The 21275-nt window shown below is 44.2% G+C and overlaps 1 protein-coding gene across 1 annotated transcript in view; it reads left to right on the forward strand.

The window, feature by feature from the left end:
• TBC1D9 (TBC1 domain family member 9) overlaps window positions 1-21275 on the forward strand; it is a 573450-nt gene that overhangs the window by 253233 nt on the left and 298942 nt on the right. Inside the window, exons 6-7 of the mRNA XM_069631194.1 lie at window positions 6232-6439; window positions 17388-17594. Coding sequence (XP_069487295.1) covers window positions 6232-6439; window positions 17388-17594 — 415 coding nt within the window. The remainder of the gene's footprint in view (window positions 1-6231; window positions 6440-17387; window positions 17595-21275) is intronic.

A 21275-nucleotide genomic window follows, 5' to 3' on the forward strand; every position in this document is an offset into this window, starting at 1 on the left:
GAATTGAGCCTTTTTTGTGATTTGATTTTATTCTTCAATAGTCCTCTGCAGTGGCGACTGGTGAGTTTGAAAGTTCGTGGGACATAAAAAATTTCCCCGGGGGAATTGTGAGCGAGCGCGCTAAGTGCGCAAGCCCACGCCCCCCCACCACCCGTGAAAATATTTGAAAAAATGGTCTCCAAAATGTGCAATTTACTGTCCAAACCCACTGAAATGTGACATAAAAAGCATTAGGTTTTACAAACTAATGGTGGTACATTATTCTTACGTGTGCAAGTGTTATGGTGTATTTTACAGAAGCTTGTATTGGGAATAGCTGGTACTATGGTGTATGCATAAAGAAATTAATTATATAGTCATGATGGAAAAATATCAGAAGCCGTACAACTCACATTCATAGAAACAAATTCATGTTTTGGGGATTAATAAGAGGTCTGCTTTAATATCCAGCCAACCATTTCCCTGCCACTTACTCTCATTTGCTACAGCCCAGGAACAGAGAACCAAGTACAGCGTACACCAAGTTCAGAGAATCGCACCTTGAAACACTTGTATTTAGGGTCGTTATAAATGCCATATTATATCATATCCAAATTCCACAGAAGAGCCCCCCCTTTGACACCACACCACTCTAAAGAGCATTTTTCCCCTTGCCCAGCGAGAGGCAACACGCAATGTTTTAAACTACAATTACCATGCCCCTTCACCCTGAGCTAGATTGTCTGGGGCTGGTGGAAGTTGTCGGTCAAAAGGTTTTGAGTGTTCCAGGTTACCTACCCTGGTCCTAGGACTTTCTGGCAACCCTTGGAGGTCTCGTACAGAAATCCACTGCACCCCACACAACTCGGACAATAACCACTGGCTACTAATCATCACTAGCAATTACATCCAATTGGCAACCTACATTTGGATAATAAAAATCCCAAAAAACAAAGGTTTTTACATCCTTGCTGATGGTAGTCCTTAGGTAAGTTTTTCAGGTAAGCCATTTATTCAGTTAGAAATGTAATGAAGTCCATGGCATGTGTAGGACCCACCAGTGACCACGACCCAGGTAGGGCTTCCCAGCGGCCCTTGGTGGAGCACTGGGGGCATTCCCATACATCGTCATTCCACACATGACCTCACATTCTCTGACATCACACTTGCAGGCATCCACACCCCCAGCCTGTGCTGCGTGTGTGTATTGCACACGTGTGGGTAGCTATGTGTGTCCATTTGTATTCTCTGTGTGTTGGTTTGGGGTGTGTGTGTGTGTGTGAATCTATGAGGTGTATGTGTGCCACACCCCCTGTTCTGTGTTGCAGCTGGAAGTGTGCTTGTGCTCGTCTCCTGTGTATGTTGCTGTAACTCTGTGAGGGAGGGAGGTTGGACGTCCTCAGACGTGCCGCGTGATGAATGTGTGTCACCTCCACTCTGTGTTTGAGTGGGGTGTTGTGCGTTGTTAGCTCCTCTCCAACTGCTGGAGCCCTCTGAGTAACGGCCCATTGGCAAGGCCACAACAACAGCACTTAGAAGGAGAAGCGCATCCCTTTCTCATATAACACACTGACTAAGAGAAGATCAGGGCCCCTTGCGCACTAACGGGGACTTGAAGAATTCTGTCCCCATTTCCTATAAGGAAGAGAACACTGGTTTTACCCCACACCACTGGAGTTAATTGGAGAACTACGTCCTTTGCCCCTGTTCCAGGAAACTCGTTTTTTTTCACTCACAAGGACAACTTAACAAAGATCTTTTTTTGGCGCAAGCTGACTTCAAGGGCATTAGGGACCACTAAACAACTTTTCGACCCTTCTTTACTTCAAATTACACAGCTTCAGAGCCAGTGGGATTCTTCTTGTAGCGCATCTGAATAGTCCAGGAAGTTAGAGGAGGAAACGTTGTGGCACTGCAGCGTTAGAGTAGAGACGGGAGTCGCGCCTAAGCTCCGCACAGGGTGCAGGTTTGTCTTTGAGGTGTGGGCGTGCAGGAGTGATGTTTCTGACCAGAGAAACCAAACAGCTGCACAAATCTATCAACACATAGGAAGCCAATGGGGAAAGGTCACCTTTTCTTGACAAGACTGCACTAGAGCGTCCATGGAAGGCACTTTTCTGGGTGGGGGTTCGAGTGTGGTCGAGGGGGCCACCTGGGCTGGATTTGGTTTCCCAGCAGCCTCCGAGTCATGAGAAGACCACATGGCGTCATCGCACTGCACCGCAAAGCAGGGTCTCTCCTCGCATCTCCATTGCCCCCTCGCTATACCTCGACCTCTCCCCGTATGGCCTTGCTTCCTCAAACCTAAACACCCCACCCCTTAATTACCTCAATATCTACAATGAACAATGGTGCATGCGCCAGGCAAATACGAATCATCCCAGTCCCAAATCAACTGCACACCTTTTAACAACTGCAGAAAGTTGAAAGGCTGAGTCGACCCTGCAGGGACAACATCAGCTGTCGTGTGTGGGTTACACAGGCTTCTATAGCGGGTGCACAACCCAATGAGGGATACATTTAGCTGGTTTTGCGTCTTAACTTTTGGAACCATCCATTATAAACATTGGCAGAGCATCCCACCTTGGCCCCAGCTCCCCCGCCCCCTGACCCTCACACAGATGCACACACTTACCGGTGACCTTGCAGCGATACCCGTTGCAAGGAGGCTGAACCCCAACCTGGCTCACTACAGGACTGGGAGACAGAGCGGTCCTGGGCTGACTGTGCAGTCAGTGCAGCTCTGACTCCCAGTCCTGCCCACGCCCACTGTCTGGCCTTCACCGTCAATCTGGTGATGGTGAAGGCCGGGTGGCGGGCCACGGGCACAACATGGTCAGTGCCGGCCCGCGAGCAGGGCCATGAGTCAGACACAGTAGGCCAAGTGTCCCGCGGCCGGCTGCCCACCATTAAGCTGTTTTAGTTAACAAAACTCTTGGTGTTCTTTGCCAATGCGGCATGGAAGACTGAGTTTATTAACTAAGCCAAACACAACGTCTTAGTAGCTCACTTACCTGGGGCTGCAGCAGCACACGTCCGGTCTGTGGATGGGCCTGGTTCTGGGCAGCTGGGCCTGGGTCACTCACTCCGACATCAACAAGTCCTTCCTAAAGTCTACCACCACAAGCAAATAGACGGAAAGAACGAGAAGGTGAGGCACACGTGTGCCCATGACCCGACTCCACCCACACGGACTCATTGGCTGGTAAACAGCCAATGACAACCCAACACAACCTGTAGCTATGCTGCATGGCCTGCAGTGCTAGCACAGGAGGTCTCCTCTGAGCTGTTTGCGCAGAATACCAACAGTGAGGGGGCTACCCCTCCAGTGCCCCGACAGCCTCTCAAATGAGAGGATGGGATATGTAGAGTGCGTGGAGCTACGAGCTCCAAGCACTCGCTACATGGAAAATGAACGTAAATCCAGACGCACCCTGCTGCTCTACAGCTCTAGAAGCAGGCCTGCCTGGCAGCCCAGCATACTACAGAGCGACAGATTAATAAATAAGTAATCTGCTGCTCTGCAAAACATTGATTTCATTTGATTTTGCCGGCACCGCACAGCAAAAAAGAGTTGTCTCTTCTTCTCTCTATGGTGGGGAGGGGGGACGGTGCCCCCCCACCCTATGAAAGCAGCCTCCACTGGACCTCTGACATCCTTTGCTCTGCTTGACCTTGAAAAGGAGTTTCTGTTCTTCCACGTTATTTGTATCCAATGTCGGCCAACTCCAGTTCTGATAAGACCTTGGCTTCCGTGGCTCACCAACTTCTTAGCTGAAATATATTTTGTTTAATTCAGTTGCTTTTGTAACTGCGACACTGAATTGAGGCCTCCCTTGTTGCTCAAGACTGCTTTATACGTAGTGGAAACATTCATTCTTTATTTGATCCATATGTATCTGAGGTGTGTGTATATGTGTATAATATGTATTTTATATATATATATATATATATATATATATATATATATATATATATATATATATATATATATATATATATATATATATATATATATATATACACACACACATATTGGCGCTTTCTGCGGTCTTATCTAAAAGCATTTTGCTAGTTTCATGATTGCTTTGCCGCTTGCCGTTTCATTGCATCTGTACACTTATAAACTAACTAAGTATCTTCATCATGTTTGTGGCATAAATTTCTTTATCTTGATCCCAAGATGTCACTTATCCTTGGTATTTCTTCGTTCTTTATAAATCGTCTGCTTCTCTGGTCTGGTTATCTTTCTATCTGGAGTCGATTCAGCTTTGTATGACGTCACCATTCATCCTGGTCTTTCATTTTCTTTCCTTCATCAGGAATCTCGTTCAAATGGCCATCATATTGTCTTGGATGCAAGTATGGTTTCCTCAATGGGTACTTCACCTCCCATATTCTTTTAGGTATAGGTATTCTTATGGGTACTGCACAGAGACCTCGCCCTTCTTTTTGCTGGTTTACTTGTTCAGTATACGGCACATATTTTGGTTCATACGTTTCAGCTAATGCAGGCGGGGCAGGTGGAGTGGGGGTACTTGGCTTCTCCTCTACAGCCTCTGTACTTACATAAATCAAAAAATATGCGACACAGTAAAGAAACAAACTATCATCTTTAAATGAACCAGAGTGTTTATTTGAACTATAATCCCGACTCTGGAACCCAGGAAATAACATGAAGCGCACCATCTGTGTACTGCTAAGGAAGCCCCCTGTCGCCTGGCATGGGCTCACCACATGCCCCTGACAGCTGGCCATGTCCCTTTTAAGCAATGGGAGCAGGAAGCCTCTGTGCCCAGACCCGGGAGATGAGATTATCAAAGACCAACCGCAAGGCACCCCCCCAAATTGATGGTCTCAGACAAGCATATTAATTCAAACATTTTGGATAGAAAACCAGCGGGCAAGTGCGAGCCGCTGCTCACGCTGTCACTGTACCTTGCCCGCAGCGAGGGAAAGGCGTTGCACGCAGTGGGCAGCAGCCGCCAGTCAAAATGCTGCAGAATTGTAGAGAGCCAGATGAAAGTGAAAATCTAAGATGGCCCTGCACACTGTTAATTCCTCAGACTGCAAGGCAACCATGCAGAAGTCCGTGGACACTCCCAGGCATGTGGGTAAAAAAATGCCCTATCTCGCTCAATGAATCCTAATCACTAAACTTCCAAACACACACCTGAAGCCAGTTAGTGGGAGGGAGGGTGGAGTGGCACAGCCGGAGGAGTTAGCCAAAGCTGGCACAGCGTCCATAGTCCCCAACATCAATTCCCAGTCAGGAAAGGGTCGGTCACATTGAAGGCTACTATACAAGTGGCAGATGTTTTGTGAAAAGGCTGGGGAGGTAAGCGCTCCTTTGGAGATCACTGGGAAAGTGACCAGAAGGCGCTGGATCAGGAGATCCGAGGTTGTAGAAGAAAGCCCGGAGGGTGGAGAAAGAAGCACAAGTAGCTGGAGCAGGAGGCAAGCAGCTGTTGAGAAGTATTCAAACAGAGTGAAATGAGCCATAGGATGGGGTAAAGGTACCAAGAGGGGGGCGAAATAGTAGGGAGCAGACCGGTGATTGGAGGCGATACCCAGAGCGGAGAAGAGGTAAGCATGGTGCATTTGTAGCATATAAAGCACTTATTTATTTATAGCATATTTGTAACACCCAGACCCAAGGGTATCATGGCGCTTGTACAGTAAAGGCAGGTTAAGAAAAATAGTAACCACCAGATGGTACAGGCAGGATAGGTAAGGTGAAAGCAAGTAAAACTATTCATATGGTTTTCATCAGTTTCTTGAAGGTGGTGTAGGAAGTTTCTTCTCTGATGCGTGAGTTCCAGAGTGAGGGGGCGGTGACGGCAAAGCTTACTCCTCCAGCTCTGGCCTATTTGAATCTTGGAGTAAGAAGAAATGTGCTGTCGGAGGTCTGCACGAAGAGCTTTATTTGGTGGGGATTTGCAGCTCACGCTTGGTGGGAGATGGGTGTAGGCAGGCACAGAAATATACATTTCCTTTTTAAATGATTAACCCACATGTCTCCTGCAACCCACACTCACCTGAGATTCTGGATCACCCTGTGTATGCCTCTGTAGGACTCAGACAGGAAGAACAGGGTGCTAAGCATACATTAATATCATGCCAGGATACAGCTTCTTATGGATCGGGTGCCAAATCCCATATGAATTCCAGGTGATCTTGTATGCAGAAAAACAAATGAAAGAATGACATTGTGCAAATAATAACTAGCTGTCTTCTGTATATCTTTCTTAGGGACCTTGATGCCAGAGCCAAGAGTGAGCGATATCGTGCCCTGTTCCGTCTCCCAAAGGATGAGAAGTTGGATGGACACACAGACTGCACTCTCTGGACTCCCTTCAGCAAAATGCATGTTCCTGGCCAGATGTTTGTTTCTACAAATTACATCTGCTTCACAAGCAAGGAGGAGAACTTGTGCAGCCTCATCGTCCCACTGCGAGAGGTAGGTGCCAGCAAAGCATAACGGAAGATTGGTGCCTTCTTAAAAGGCCCCTCTTATGGTCCCTCTTTTATGTTGGACTATCTTTCAAAGCATGTATTTCTTATTTTGATTTTGATTTAGAAGTATTTATATAGCACACACAACGAACCTAATCGAATCCTGGCGCAGATGGAACACTGGCTGAGTAGAGTAGAAACGTCAGCTATATGATTGTCAATGCAATTACAATTCACTGGCGAATGAGACGGTACCTATTTGAATAAATAGGTCTTTAGTCTTGCTCTAAAGGTCGGTAGAGAATTTGCCCTTCTTGGATTCAAGGGAAGGCTGTTCCATGATCCAGGTCCAGCAACTGAGAAGCTGCGATCTCCTCTTGTAACACAATTCGCCCTCGGAATAATGAGCAGACATTGATCTTCAGACCTTAGAGCCCAAGTGGGGTAATACCGCTTTAGTTTATTCGTTAGGTAAGTTGGTGCCAATCCATATAGGCATTTGAACACCAGACACCCAATTTTAAATTTGATGCAGTCTTCTACCGCTAACCAATGTAGAGCGTGACGGAGGTCTGAGGTTGGAGTATTTTTAGAGGCGCCAAACACCAGTCTTACTCCAGCATTTTGCGCCTCTTGTAAACAATGGATCTGTTTGGCCGGGGCTCTGGCCAATAATCCATTGCAGTAATCTAATTTGGAATTGACCAAAGATCCCACCACCGAAGTCCAATCAGTGTCAGGTAAATATGGTAGTGCTTGGCGGAGGAGGTGGATGTTATAAAAACTAACTGTACTTTGGCTGACACCTGGCCACTACAACCTAGGTCACTCTGCCAAAAACAGCCAAGATTTTTAACCTTGGTGGCATATTTGAAGATAGACCCCAAAAACTGGGGTGGCGGAGGACTACATTTTCCTTCGAGCAGATGTTTAGATCCAAATAAAATAACCTTCGTTTTTTTTGGGGTTGAGTTGTAACCAATATGTCACTATCCAAGACCCTATCTCCTCCAGACACTTTGCCACCGTAGCAAGAGCGTCCTCTGCATCATCTAACCTGATATACAATTGTTTCGTCTGCGTACAAATGAAATCTAAGATGGTATTTCTCGAAAATGGCCATTAGTGACCAAAGATAAATATTGAATAATAGGGTGGAGAGTGCCGATCCTTGTGGTACGCCACAATACTTGTTGAGGATTTCGGACAAGAAACCTCCCACCTGTATGCATTGTTCGCACCCCTTAAGGAATGAGGAAAACCACTCCAAAGCACAAGAATCTGCGTTGACAAAATTCTTAATGTGAGCTAACAGAATATCATGGTCCACTGTATCAAAAGCGGTGGATAGGTTGAGCATTACAAGCAAAGAGCTTACCTACATCCCCAGTGTGCAACATCTCATCCCGATACTGCCATCAGTGCCGTCTCTGTCCCATGCTTGGGATGAAAGCCGGATTGCAACGGATGGAGAAGGCCATTGTCTTCAACAAAGTTGTGGAGCTGGCTTGTGACCACTTTTTCCAGAACTTTTCCAGGCCAAGGCAGACCGGCAATGGGACGATAGTAATTATAATCTTCCGGGTCAAGACTAGCTTTTATTTTGTAATGGTGAAACAACCGACCGTTTCAAAGAATGAATCGGGAACTTAACATTTCATAATCCAGTTTATCCTTCAGGCTCCTTTGTTGGTTTATTTATTTGGATGTTTGCTAATGCAAGTCATAATTAAGACCACTTAACAGTGTTCTACAGTACATTTTCAGCTTGAAGGCCAACTTAATTGTAAAGGCAGTCCAAATCTACATGCCATGTTGTTGAAATCTGCAATGATATTTTTTATATTTGTGTGGAGTCAAAAATGCCATCGTTAAAGAGGAAAAATCTGATTGAACTTTCCAACATTGTGAAATCTGCAGGTGATTTTTAAAATTAGCAAGAATGTTTCAATATTGTTTATTGTATCAATGTTATATCACACTTCCTATAGACTTCTCATGGAGTAGTGATGGGGCAGCAGAATGAGAAAGGTTGTAAACAATATGAGAAACAGAACTGAAACACACGCTTCATTGAGATAATATTTCAATTTCAAGGGTTAATCAATCATGGAATTTTCCAAATGGAAAGGGACGATAGTAAGGCATAAAGCCAGAACAGAGTAAAGTAAGAGGCAGTAATGTGTCATTGTGAGATACTTATGGCCATCCGAGGGGATAAAGGGTAAGGGTAGGCATTGGTAGAGGTCCCAGATTGTTCTACAATATGGGATTTGAAGAGAGGGTCCCAGGAATGCCCCTCCTCCCCACCATGAACCTGACAGCCCAAAGAGCCAGGAACGCTTGAAGTTACTCATCCTTTTTCAGACAGATCCCAAGTGCATCACTGGCTGACACGTATGCAGGAATGTATCCCCTCAGACAGCCATTCCAATCTTATCCAGTACAGATCCTTCCAGATCCAAAGAACCTGATGCAGCTGGTGGACCCAAACACTATAATGGACTGCATCGATTAAGCCCCAAGAAGCCACTGTGCTGACGTCACTAGTGGCATCCCGACATAGCAGCGTTAGTCAGAAAGCACACTCTTAGCCCTGCACCTCATTACACGAACACCCATTTGCATACATGAGCAACATGCCTACAAAGTTCTATAGATAGAGGACGGATACACATACATACTGTCAAAGCTTTTATTATTTTTCTTATTAGTATAATGCAGTAACGCAGAAACACAAGGCATATGGAAAGTTGATGATCTGAGTTGTATGAATCTAGAAGAGTACATTGACATAACAATGCATTTCCAGGAAAGGACCCCAAATCTCCTGAAATATGTCCTTTTCTCCCCTCTTTTTAAAAAGGGTACTCTCATATTAATAGGGTCAGTATGTCATAGTCCCAGTCTTCGGTGTTCATGTTCTTGGTCGAAGCACACAAGCTACTTTTCTTTGCTAACTTGCATCCTCTAAACGGCCGTGCTTTGTTTGCCGTGGGTATGTTGCATACTGTTTTGTTATCACCTAGGATAAACGGTTTCCAGAACTAAGTATATTCTCTCAGACAGTTTTTTTTCTAAAACTCGTTAGTCTTGTGGTAGAACCAGATTTGGAGACTCTATGTTCCTTGTGCTTTCTTACCCTTCCAGCATGAATCGTCTTTGCTAAAATTTCCTCTTATGCATTCTCTCAGGCATCCAGAATATTCGATGTGGAAATTGTATCTGACCGGCCTTTAGATTGCAATCTAACGATGCCAGATGTACATTGCGGAAACACGTCATCTAGCTTTTTGGTCACAGGTCTTCTCCAATTTCCTTGCTCAACAGTAACTGCATTTCACTATCTTTTTCACTGATTTTCACTTGAATTTTGCATAGAGCAGTTGCTGGATGGGCAATAGCCATGCATTATTCCACATGTCACCAAGCTTTATTTCAAGGAACAGGAAGAGCAAATTCCCAGGGTTTTCTGCTAAAATTCCTGCATTTTCTGTATAGGTGCTATCTTGCAGGTTATGCTGTGTGCATAACTGTTTATAAGGGATCGATTCCTCATCTTTACCAGATCTTTGACGCAGCGAATGCCACACAGATACCAATTGGGCCAGAATAGGTCTTCCCCTGGACTTTAAATTGGGGAATTAGCCAGATCTTTGCATTTGAGAAGATATAAGGGTCTGCACTGAATGCATTGTACATGGATTGCTAACTCCTTTGTGTAAATTCTGTTAGTGGGTTCCTCTCAAGTGTATTCCTAGACTTGGTGGTCAGTAAGGCGCTGGGTTCCAGTTGTGATGTTCGATTTAGTCTGTATCCATACAGCAACATCGGGGTTTGTTCATCTTTTTGTGTCTCTCAGTGAATGCTGTGTGGAAGTTTGAAGAATTACAGCCATTCCTACCTCCTCAATTAGTTTGTAATTGTAGCTTCCAGAGTGCTAGTCTTGGTGGTTTGCCATCCCATAGAAAGGTCTGTATCATGGCATCGCTATTCTTGAAGCAATCTTTTAGCGGCTGATGACAGAGCCTAGAGAGGACATAATTAATTCGGGGAGCAATGTTCATTTTGTTACTGGTCACATTTCCCCATAAGGAGAGGTTCAGGGGTGACCACCTCTCAACATCTGATTTCATCTCCGACAGTATTTCAAAGTTCATCTGCATCATATTATTCACTTCAGTGGATATCTAAATTCCCAAATATTTCATCTTGGTGGGACAAAATTTGAATTCCCATTGCCAAGTGTTTCATGCAACATAGTGAGACTGGCATTATCTCCGATAGGCTCCAGATAACTTTGAACCCTCCTTCAAGGTATCTGGGTACAATACGACTCCTCAAGGAAGACTTGTTCTCAGGGTTTTGCAGTACTGCCAAAAGGTCATGTGCAAATAGTCAGATGTTCCCTGATTGTCCCCCATATATCTTTCCTTGGCTGTCTCAATTGCTTGTCAGCATGATTGCCAGGGGTAACGTGACGATGAACAACAAGGGCGATACAGGACAACCCTTTCTAGTACCTTTTTGAAGATTGAACTTTTCTGAGATAGAGCCATTCATTCCAACGCTGGCTGAAGGTTCTGTGTAAAGGTGTATGCATCGTAAGAACATCAGTCCAAATAATATCCTTCTCAGGGTCATGAACAGGTACCTCATTCATTAACATCCCTCACATATAACATTTCAGAGTTTCCCATATTGTTGAACCTAGACATACCTTTTGTCTTATGTTCAATAAAGTCGTTGATTCCCTTAATAATTTCTACTTTAATCATCTCATTTTTTATTATAGATGCATTCATCCTCCAAAGAAAAGATGTAACTAACGTTTGTCTGAGAGTCAGACCAATCGATATTGGTGCATGATCCGTCACAGCTAGTGTGCCCATCTCTGAGTCATAATAACTCTGGGTTACTCGTCTGGATGTCAGTTAGAAGTCCCGTCGAGAGTAGACATCGTGGCATACGGAGTGGAAAGTACAGTCTCTTCCAGAGGGGCCTTCCAGCCTCCAGATGTCCGCTCGAGGAAATACCTTAATCGGGCTATCTGCCAATTTCCGAAATAGTTAGCTCATTCTAGCATTGGGCCTGGAACTGTCTTGAAGTCCCCACCAAGAATGATAGAATCAATTGGTTTTTAAATTGCGACTGACTAAAGGTGCCGTTGTAGACATGTGACTACTAGGCAGCTACCATTTCACCAAGTAATACAAATATTCAATTCACAAAGACAGAGAAATATATTCTAAATTAAGAGGTGCCGGCTTGGTGACTCTAAGAGTTGGGCACTGCAGCAGAGATCTGTGTTTAGCCTGCAGGTCAGAGACACATCAATTCATCCTTCTAAGGTCGATAACATGGGTACCATTGAGTTGATCCCAACACAATGAAATATTCTTAATTGAATTAAAATGGCTTGTTTCTATGAAATGGAACATTGTAAATGAGTTGCGAGGGCAACATTAATTTTTAGGATGTCCAGAAGGCTTACCTAAAGCCACTGGTATGCTTGTTGATTGGAATTGATAATGATCAATGCCTTGTGCAATTCACTCCTTAATTAAGCCTTGTAGATTCTCGTGCACATATCAGGAACTAGGAAGCGGCCCCTGCTTCCTGGTCCTCTGTGCGTGGGGCATGGTAGCTGGAGGCCAGAAGCCGGGAAAGAGGCACATTGAATCCGGAGCTCAGTGGGAAGCTGGTAAGAAATGTATATTTGTATTGTACATGCCTGGGTTTGTGTGAGGCAGTCTGATGTGTGTATGTATAAAATGTATTGCATACAAGCAGGAGTCAAGTCCTAAAAATTAAAGTGGGGGGACTCGTCAACAAATGCAATAGTATGCGACGTCACCAGAAATTAGCATTTCAAGGGGAAATATGCACATTTTATTACATTGGCTTTGCATAACCACCCAAATTGCACAGGACGGATGGCATTTGCCTTCCATAAAATCAACACACACATAACCAAGAGAGGATATTTTCTTTTAATAGTGTTTTTGAAAACGTTAAAAGGTGTGCATGTTTTAAACTCCAAGAACAAATACAAATGTTTTCCATGGAGCTTGCAGTACTGAAATGAAAAATGTCACCTTTTTAGTTGTTCGTTATTTTTCATCAGGTTTATATAGTGCAGTGGTGAATTGACCGGCCTGCAAACCTGACGATTGTGGTTCGATCCCGTGGTTGGCTTTAATGCATGAATTCAAAGAGGACATTCAATGTTTCTCATTTTAGCTGCTGGGGGGGACTGAGTCCACCCTGTGAAATAAGTGGGGGACTCCGCCCCCCCCCGTGTGTACCCTTTACTTGAGCCCTGCATACAGGAGTGTGTGTAAGTGTAACAGACCGAGAGAAAAAGAGAGCGAGGGAGAGAGAAGAGAATCCGAGTGTAGGAAAAAAGGCTTTTTTTGTGCATACGTGAGGGTGATGGATGTATGTATGCATGCGAGGGGAGGGTGCGTCTGTGTAAGTGTATGAGTGAGTTCAGGGTAAATGGTGAGGTGTATGTATAGGTAACAGGGAGAGACGGAGAGAGAGAGAGCAACCGAGAGACAAGGAGACAGTGACAGAGGCTGCAACCAGACAGTGAGAGATTCAATGAGAGAAAGCATGAACGAAAGAGGGAAAGAGAGAGCAAGGGAAAGAAAGGGAGAAAGCATGAGAGTAATGGATATATAAAAAGATGGCGAGAGATAGAGAGACAGTGAGAGACCTAGTAGTGGAGTGGAATTTAGAGGAAGAGAAACTGAGACCCTGACACGAGGATGAGAGGGAGCAAGACAGAGTAACACGAGTGCGAAATACACAAAGAGGGTGTGGGATCAAGAGGTTTGAGAAGGCGAGGGGGTGCCGAGAGACAACAGAGAGGATAAGACCAGGTCAGAGCACCAGGGTGGGTGGCACCAGCAGCTTGGTAGAAAGGGGCGCCAGCCCGTTCAGAAAATGTTCAACGATTCCTCTCCACACACCTCTGCGCATGAGCCCTGCCACAAAATAAGACTTCTACGCCAATAGCACTACGTGGATTGATGTTTTTGCTGCACTTTTCCTAGTTTTTCGTCATTTTAATGTGACACATTTTCTCAAAATCAGAAATAAATAAGCAGTAGCAAAGCCAACTGTTTTTGCCTTTTTTATATAGGCATGGCAAAAGCATTTTCCAGGCCCTGCCAAAATGGTATTATCTGGCCATAAGATTATAACAGCTGGCATATGGTGTTAATACCCCAGTGTACTATGAAAGTGCCTGGCAAATGCCTACATAATGACAAAAATATTGGCTTTGTCAATGCTTGTTATTAACAGGAATCTAGTGCAAGGAACAGATGCAAGGACACACATATTGATTATTAATCAAGTGCTTGAATTCCCACTTGGTTGAGACATTTTATTACACCAAGAGCTGGTTTAAAGTTGCAGATACACCGTTACCTTACAGAAGACTGCTTAGAAAAAACAAAGGCATCCCTTAAAAGCACGGACCGATCTCAGAGATCCTTCGGGAAGGGTGTTTTAAATGGGGCGAGGCAGGCAAGTTTGCGAATGGCCATAGGGAAGAGCATGGCCATTGGTGTTCAATGAGTGGATACAAATCCAAACAATTCCCTCAGCGTGGCCCCCGGCCCCCCACATCCCATCTTTCTCCCTCATTTGATTTCCCATACATATATTTGCAGCTTATTGGCAGTCCTTAAGGCGCACCTAATTGTCAAAACTTTAAAACTTTTGCCGAATCATACCCCAAGTCCTTTCTCTCAATATTGTGCTACTATTTAAACTTTTGATTCCAGAGATCTGAGTTTCAAGTGGCCATGCCTGAGAAGGCCACCAAGTCCTATGTTTTCCCATTGGATCCTGAGACTTTTTCTTTCTCATTTGAAATTGAGGAAAACTACAGACATTATGGACACATTGCTTTCTGAAGATGGGCTGTACAGAAAATAATTATGAACCTTTGTAAAGGGATGTTTAGGAAAGAAAAGCAAGCATCATGCTGCTGGGGGATCCCGTGAGCCTGAGGAAAGCGGGTCTCGTTATCCCAAAAGGCAGGGGCAAGGGTGGTGAGAGGATACACTGAGGGAGAACTCAGTAGAGCAGAGTGCATTGCTGCGCCTGGGAATACTGAGGGGAGCAGGGATTCCTATTCTGGAGGAAATTACATGCCTACCACGGTAGACTTAAGCCTGAGCAAGACGTATACATGAAGGAGGTTCCATGAGAGAAGAGGTCGTGTTCCTGTGTCCAGGAAGGTCAAATGGCTCATACTTTGTCTTTTCGCAAGAAATGTCAGAGAAGGAAGGCCGAGTACAGCAAGCGTTGTAATTCAGGAGAGGAAATAAACCTGGTTAGAACACATTTTCTGGTTTGGGCTATTAGGTTGCTTGCGACACCTAAAAGCTGAAACTCTTGCAGTGGAGTACAGATAGGGAGGAATGGCATGTGAGGAGGGACACAGAGTCTGTAGGTGCTGTCTGGTTATGTAACCACCCATTGCCTGCTTATGGTCATGCTAATCCCTATGGCCATTCCCACCCATTCCTACCTTTGCCCTCCCAAAACACCTCCTCATGGGAACTCTTTGAGCTTGCTTTAATCAAGCCTTACCATCAGGCTTTGCATTTAAAGTGCCTGCCAGCGTTTGTTTAAAGCAGTCTTCTGAGAGTTAATGGGGGTCTTTGCAGGTCTGGTGGTGCGAGAAAAGGGCCAGTAAAAGTGGCAGTAATTCTGTTATTGCCACATTTCCTGCACCGCCAAACTACATGTTTACCAGGGGGGTTGCCTTATTTACCACCAGCCAAGAGATGGAGGTAAATTAGGCCCCACCCGCAAATAATAGCCGGTATTACCAGTGCCTGTAATACCGGAAATACCCTCGATGGAGTCCTGTGGGACTCCATTAAATGGGGAGTTACCGCTCCTTCCTGCCACCTGTAATATCTCAGTAATTCCGGGATATCAGACAGTGGGAATGCTAATACCATTTGCTGGTATTTCGGCGGATTTACCACCGAAATACTGTCAAACTCGTAATGGCCCCTATGACTTAATTGGAGTTGTAAACACGCTTCTGGTGTAATAAAAATGTCTTACCGGGCCTTCCTTCAGCCACTTGATTTATAAGCACTGCCCTTCACTGACGTCCTGTTAAAACCCAGCATTGGCAAAGTCACTGAAGTCCTCCTGTTTAAAACAAGCATTGTCAAAGCCACAACTTTTGGCTTGTGCATAGGTTTTAAGGTTTTGCCAGGCACTGCTGTTAGTTATCCATGTACTCTCACCACTTTGCACCTGCTGACAACAATGTGTAGTTAATACCACTAAGGCTGTGTCTGCCAAGTGCCTTTCCCATGCATAGACAAAAGCCCAAACTGTTGGCATTGCCAATGCTTGTTTTGTACGTTTTCCATGTTACATGCAGTCGTTTGACGATAAAAATCGTATTAAATGTCTCCTTCACGATATTTAATTAAGAAAACTGTAAACTGTTCCTCGATCTGCCCTCTTATCTATTTACAATATTCACAGAGCAATTTGGAGTTTCATTTCAAATAGAGATTGAGCCGAGCTGGGGCCTATTGTACTTAAACTGCAGTCACAATCTAAAACGAAGGTCCTTGTTAATGGGTTCGCAGAGAGCCCCCCTTCCCGTGAGATGCCCACCCTGTGCACTAGGACTGGTCGCTGGGTTTACAGGAAACCATTCACTGCACTCTGACCCGGTTTCCATAATTGAGACTGCACTTCGGCAAGCAGTGTTTACAAACCACTCAAGCGTTGCTCTCACGGCTTTACGGTGTCACCTTATCACTCTTCTCTCAAGGGTAATCCACAGCCATAAATGACTTCTTGCAGTATCTTTAGGACCCGACCACGTGGCGTGTAAACCTGCATCACTCGCATCACCACACATTTAATAAAATTCGCCTCTCTACAGCACTTGAGCGTATACAACCTCCCTCTCCATTTTCTGGCACAATAACCTCCCCCTCCTGTGTTTTTCTGGCAGGGTTCAAAGCTCCAGGAGGCAATTACACATCAGCCGTTCAGTTATGAGACCCCCATAGTCCCCTGCAGACCGTGTTCAGCTTTTACTAAACTTAGTGTAGAAGAATAAAAACAGGTGAAATTGCCATTGCCTTTCATGTAACCCCCTGCGCGTGGGGGAAGAGTGAAGAATCCCCGCTGCACGAGATACGCGAGCGGCCCTCCAAACAAAAGACAAAAGAAAACCAACCGAACTTGAAAAGCGAGCGCGAGCAGACCAGCGCCGTTAAATCAGTTAAAGTTTTCCCGCCCTCACTCGGGAGGGTTGAGCTCAGCGCTCCGCTCAACGCCATTAAAACACCAAATACGTGGTTGAGCCTGTCTGTTCGTATATTCGTTTACAGGAGTATCATAACAGAAAGCACAAGCCCAACCCTCACACACTCTCCTCTTCCTCTTTTAACTTGATGGTGGTGTGATGTCTGTCCAGGTCTCTCATACTGAGTGTTCTTATACTTGGCCCCTGGGTCATACTGTGTGCATCAAGCCAATTGATTTATCAAACTTCATATCTCATCTTTCCAACATATAGCGTTTCTTATATTACTTTAACGCAAAACCTGTTTTTGAGTGGATTTCCGCTAAGCTCGTTAGCTCTTCCAATTTTAAGTTGCCCGTGTTATCTCTCGTTTGCTTTATTTCCCCAGAAATCGCCCTGATTGAATATATTTGGAGTTCCTGTATTTTGTGACCAACATCTGTTCCCTTCAATACAGAAACCTGTGACGTTTGTCCTCTCAAGGAAACACTAGGCGTGTTGTATGACAGTATTTGAGCTGGCACAGTCAATGTTATTTTGTTGTAGGTTTTCACTTTTCCTGAATGTAGATTCCCTTTGTCCCTGTAAATATATTGTTGTTGTTGAAGATTAATGGCTCCTGTTTCTCCGTTTTTTCAAGGTAACAATTGTGGAAAAGGCGGACAGCTCCAGTGTCTTGCCCAGTCCCTTATCCATCAGCACCAAAAACAGAATGACGTTTCTTTTCGCCAACTTGAAGGATCGTGACTTTCTTGTTCAGAGGATCTCGGACTTCTTGCAACAAACTTCTTTAAAAATGTACTCTGAGAGAGACATCGCTGGGAGTTACAACAGCTCTGATGATGAGGTAAAAAGAGACGTTGCCATTTCTCTCTGGGGTTTGCACAATTCTATTGTGCCCTTTTCTCTGCAATACGCTGCAATCCTCCTTCGTAGATATGCTTATTGTCCCAGTTTGATAGACACTTGTGTGGTGCTTGGAGTCACAATATACTGGACGGCCCTCGGACTAGTCCTTCCCGCAGGGCCAACTCGGTTTCTCTGGAGTTAGGCAAGTACAGCCATTTCAGCATGCCTGTAGCTGTCCATCAAGGTTGGGATGTTATGTTCAAATGGTCGTTGTGAAAAGTCGTTTTCTTTTAAACACTTAGAGCAAATTGGGGTTACGTCATGTGTACCATTAACTCTGTTGTGCTTCTAGTTGCCTAAAAAGCAAATCTGCCACAAAACAATTACTGTTAAAAAAAAGTGCCTGCTGCAACCAGATTCCTCTGATGAAGGACAGTGTGGGATGCATGAACAAGGCCTATTAAATGTGGTTATTCTTGAAAAACATCATTGCTTTTGTGGGAGGGAAGACTCCTATTATTAGTTATGATCTTTGATTTTTTATTTCCTTTTAATATGCTTGGCTGAACATACTGCAATGAGTCTGATGGTGTCGTCACTCCTTTCCCGATGGAGGCCTCTTCCCATTTGACTAGGGGACGGCAGCCTCTACCTTATCCTGAGCCCAGGGGAGGCTATATGAGGGAGGATCACATGGGGGAAGGTGACCAATGGGGGGTGGGGTGTTATGGCATCATCCACGAGACAATGTATCGCCCTTTCTCATTTCAGGATACCCCTGTCATTCTCCATGCTCTAATGGCATACTGTTATCCCTCCCCTCACCGACCCAAGAAAGACACTGAAAATATCTGCCCAGGTTCTGCACATAAGAAATAAAGGAATGACTTTCCCTTTAAGATCATCAAGAACACTGTACCAAAATCCTCATCCAAGTTATCAGAAACAGGCTTTTATATTCATAAGTGTGAAAGTATTGCAATGAGGAATACGGATCAATGGAGGCTCGGAGCGCAAGCCATGCTCCAGTTGTTACAGAAACATACCTGAAGCTGGGAAATTTAAACCAGCACAACAGCCCTACCTGAAGCTGGGAAATTTAAACCGGCACAACAGCTGTTGAAGGGACGCTGGCTGGAGAATGCCATCTCCCTCCGTGCTGACCAAGGAACCGCACAGCTGGAGTGGTGTCTGTGGATTGAAGCGGCTTTCCAAAAAGGAAAAGAAAAGCAGACTGCAGGCAAACAAACGCATCGAGAATGCCAGAAGACTTTGCAGAGCTTCTGGGTGTTCGCCGGTACTGTAAGGCAGCCTCCACCAAACTGAAACATGGAGAGATGCGGAGAAGAGAAGTGGGAGTCGTGAGAGGCCATGTAGCTGCAAAGCAGATGCAGCAAGAGAAGGCAGAACAGCAGAAGGCTGCCACCAGTAGCGGGAGCCAAAGCTGTTGGATCCTTGCAAGGGAAGCGGGGACCCTGGGGCATATCGGCAAGCCTGCCAGGCTGAAACAGATGCAAGTAAAGCACATAAGAAAGAACAAGCAAGTGAAACTCTCTGAAAGAGGCAAAGTGAAATATACAGAAAAGACTATCAAGTTTGAGTGTATGCAATGCACTTAAAGGGATGAGTAGTCAAGAAATGGTGCTTAGAAGAACATGGATTCCTGAGAGGTTTAGAGGACACCATTTTATTGGCTCAATGGCCTGGGGCTAGTCCACAAATGCACTTGACCACGAGGAACAGGATCTAAAAAATACATTGACATCTACCGAGCAGCCAGTGTAAGAAGCAGCAAAAGGCTGTGATGGAATCCCTGTTCCGTATTCCAAAAATATAATAAACAATGATGAAACACATGTGGACGATGTATGAAGAACTATTCTAAACAACTAAGGATTCAAGACCAATCAAAGATAACTCATGAGAAGATAATAAAGGACAAAGTATAGATATCTATTGGAAACTATCCGGAGTGTCTATTTTACAACAATATATGAGGATATAAGAACTAGCGGATGCCAAAAGTAAGGATGTAGAATTATCAAAAACCACTTCATTGGTAACTATTGAGTGACTAATTGAGGACATTATATGAGGATATAAGCATGGGGCATACATTCAAGTTTTCAGTTACTAGCCAGCCATACAAAAGTCACTCAGCGCCTCAAATATATATATACCCACAGGACAGCATTTCTTACTCACCAAGAGTCAGTTATCACTTGCAATTGACTAGTGGCAAGTGCATATTTTGCACCCTGTTTTATAAGAATCATCGTCACGAGGCAGAGGATCAAATGTCCAAAGACAAATATATAAGATTGACATTATAGCCTTATGAGAATAATTTAACATTTTGTTTTGTTTAGAAAAAGTCTAATACAAGGAAAAAGTTTTAATTGAAAGATGGACATTGTTTATCAAAAATAAATGTATTGTTCAAAGCTTATTTATTTCCTTTAATATTGCAGGAACATTCAAAGTAACAGATTGAATGGATAGTGCACATACATTTTTGATCAAATCATTAAAACTTCAAAAACTTTTTTGCAAGATCTCCTTAGCCAAAGGATTTCCCCTTTTTTATGTATTTATTATACATTTTTGGCTATGCAGGCGCAGTCCACAAGGAGATCTTACAGATTTTAAATCCAAATACTGTCATTAGTTGAAGCGCATCCAGATTACCGTCAACTGCTTTTTCTTTATTTATTTTTTTACTAAACTGGTTATGGTTCCAACCTGTAATCTCAAACTAGGATCAGATTCCCACCAGGTTCTTAACGCAGAAGGCTCAGTAGTATCAAACCCCAGCAGGTGCGGAGGAGCAGGCATGTTAATCATGTAAGCTGCTGTTGCTTGCTAAGATGGCTGGGAAGACTCTTCTGCCGTAATTAGGGACAAGAACTGCCAAGGGATACTCCCCAAAAGATTAGAACCCACATTTACTAACCATGAAATCTGTAAAGGATACACCATAATTATTCTGGATTTACCTGTAATGTTTCTGGGAGTCCATTTTAACCTAATTCCCAGACTAAATATTGGTTCCCTTTTATAGAAGCATGCCAAATAAAGCCCAACTAGCGGTTTCTGAATGTAAAAGTACTGTAAACCTTAAGGGTTATAAACACTTGATTTCTTCTCAAGAGAATCCTTGATCTCTAAAGACCACATCTTCTTTGGGCCAGGAGAGAACAGTGGAATCGGATCAATGCCACGGTTTTATTACACGGCACACTCCAGCCAAGGACTCCTTCCCCAACAATGAATGTGGCATACAATAAAGCACTTTTCATTTTTAATAAACCACAGGTTCTTTTTCTTTTTAGTAGGCCTCCAACCCGTCCCGCACCCAACCCTCCACAAACACCCCGTGTCACAATGGACGAGGAATCGAGCCGGTGTGTATCATGAAGATATTTATTAATTTATTATTTAATGAAAAAGGAAAATCAAACAATTTCACAGCCACCAATGTTGTGGGAACACAAAATGCACTAATCTCTACAAAACAATTAGGTTAAGATATCCTATTGCAATTCACAGTCTTTAATGGCAACACGGTAAAAGAACAAACAGATAACACCAACGGTTTAGCACCCCCCTTACAACACTCGCCCACAAACATCAGCTAATTTGATTCCTTTGAATGGAAGGCAGTGGCAATGAGTAGGAA

This window comes from Ambystoma mexicanum, chromosome 6q (assembly GCF_040938575.1).
Source record: "Ambystoma mexicanum isolate Mex_15411 chromosome 6q, UKY_AmexF1_1, whole genome shotgun sequence".
In the NCBI taxonomy this organism is placed as follows: domain Eukaryota; kingdom Metazoa; phylum Chordata; class Amphibia; order Caudata; family Ambystomatidae; genus Ambystoma; species Ambystoma mexicanum.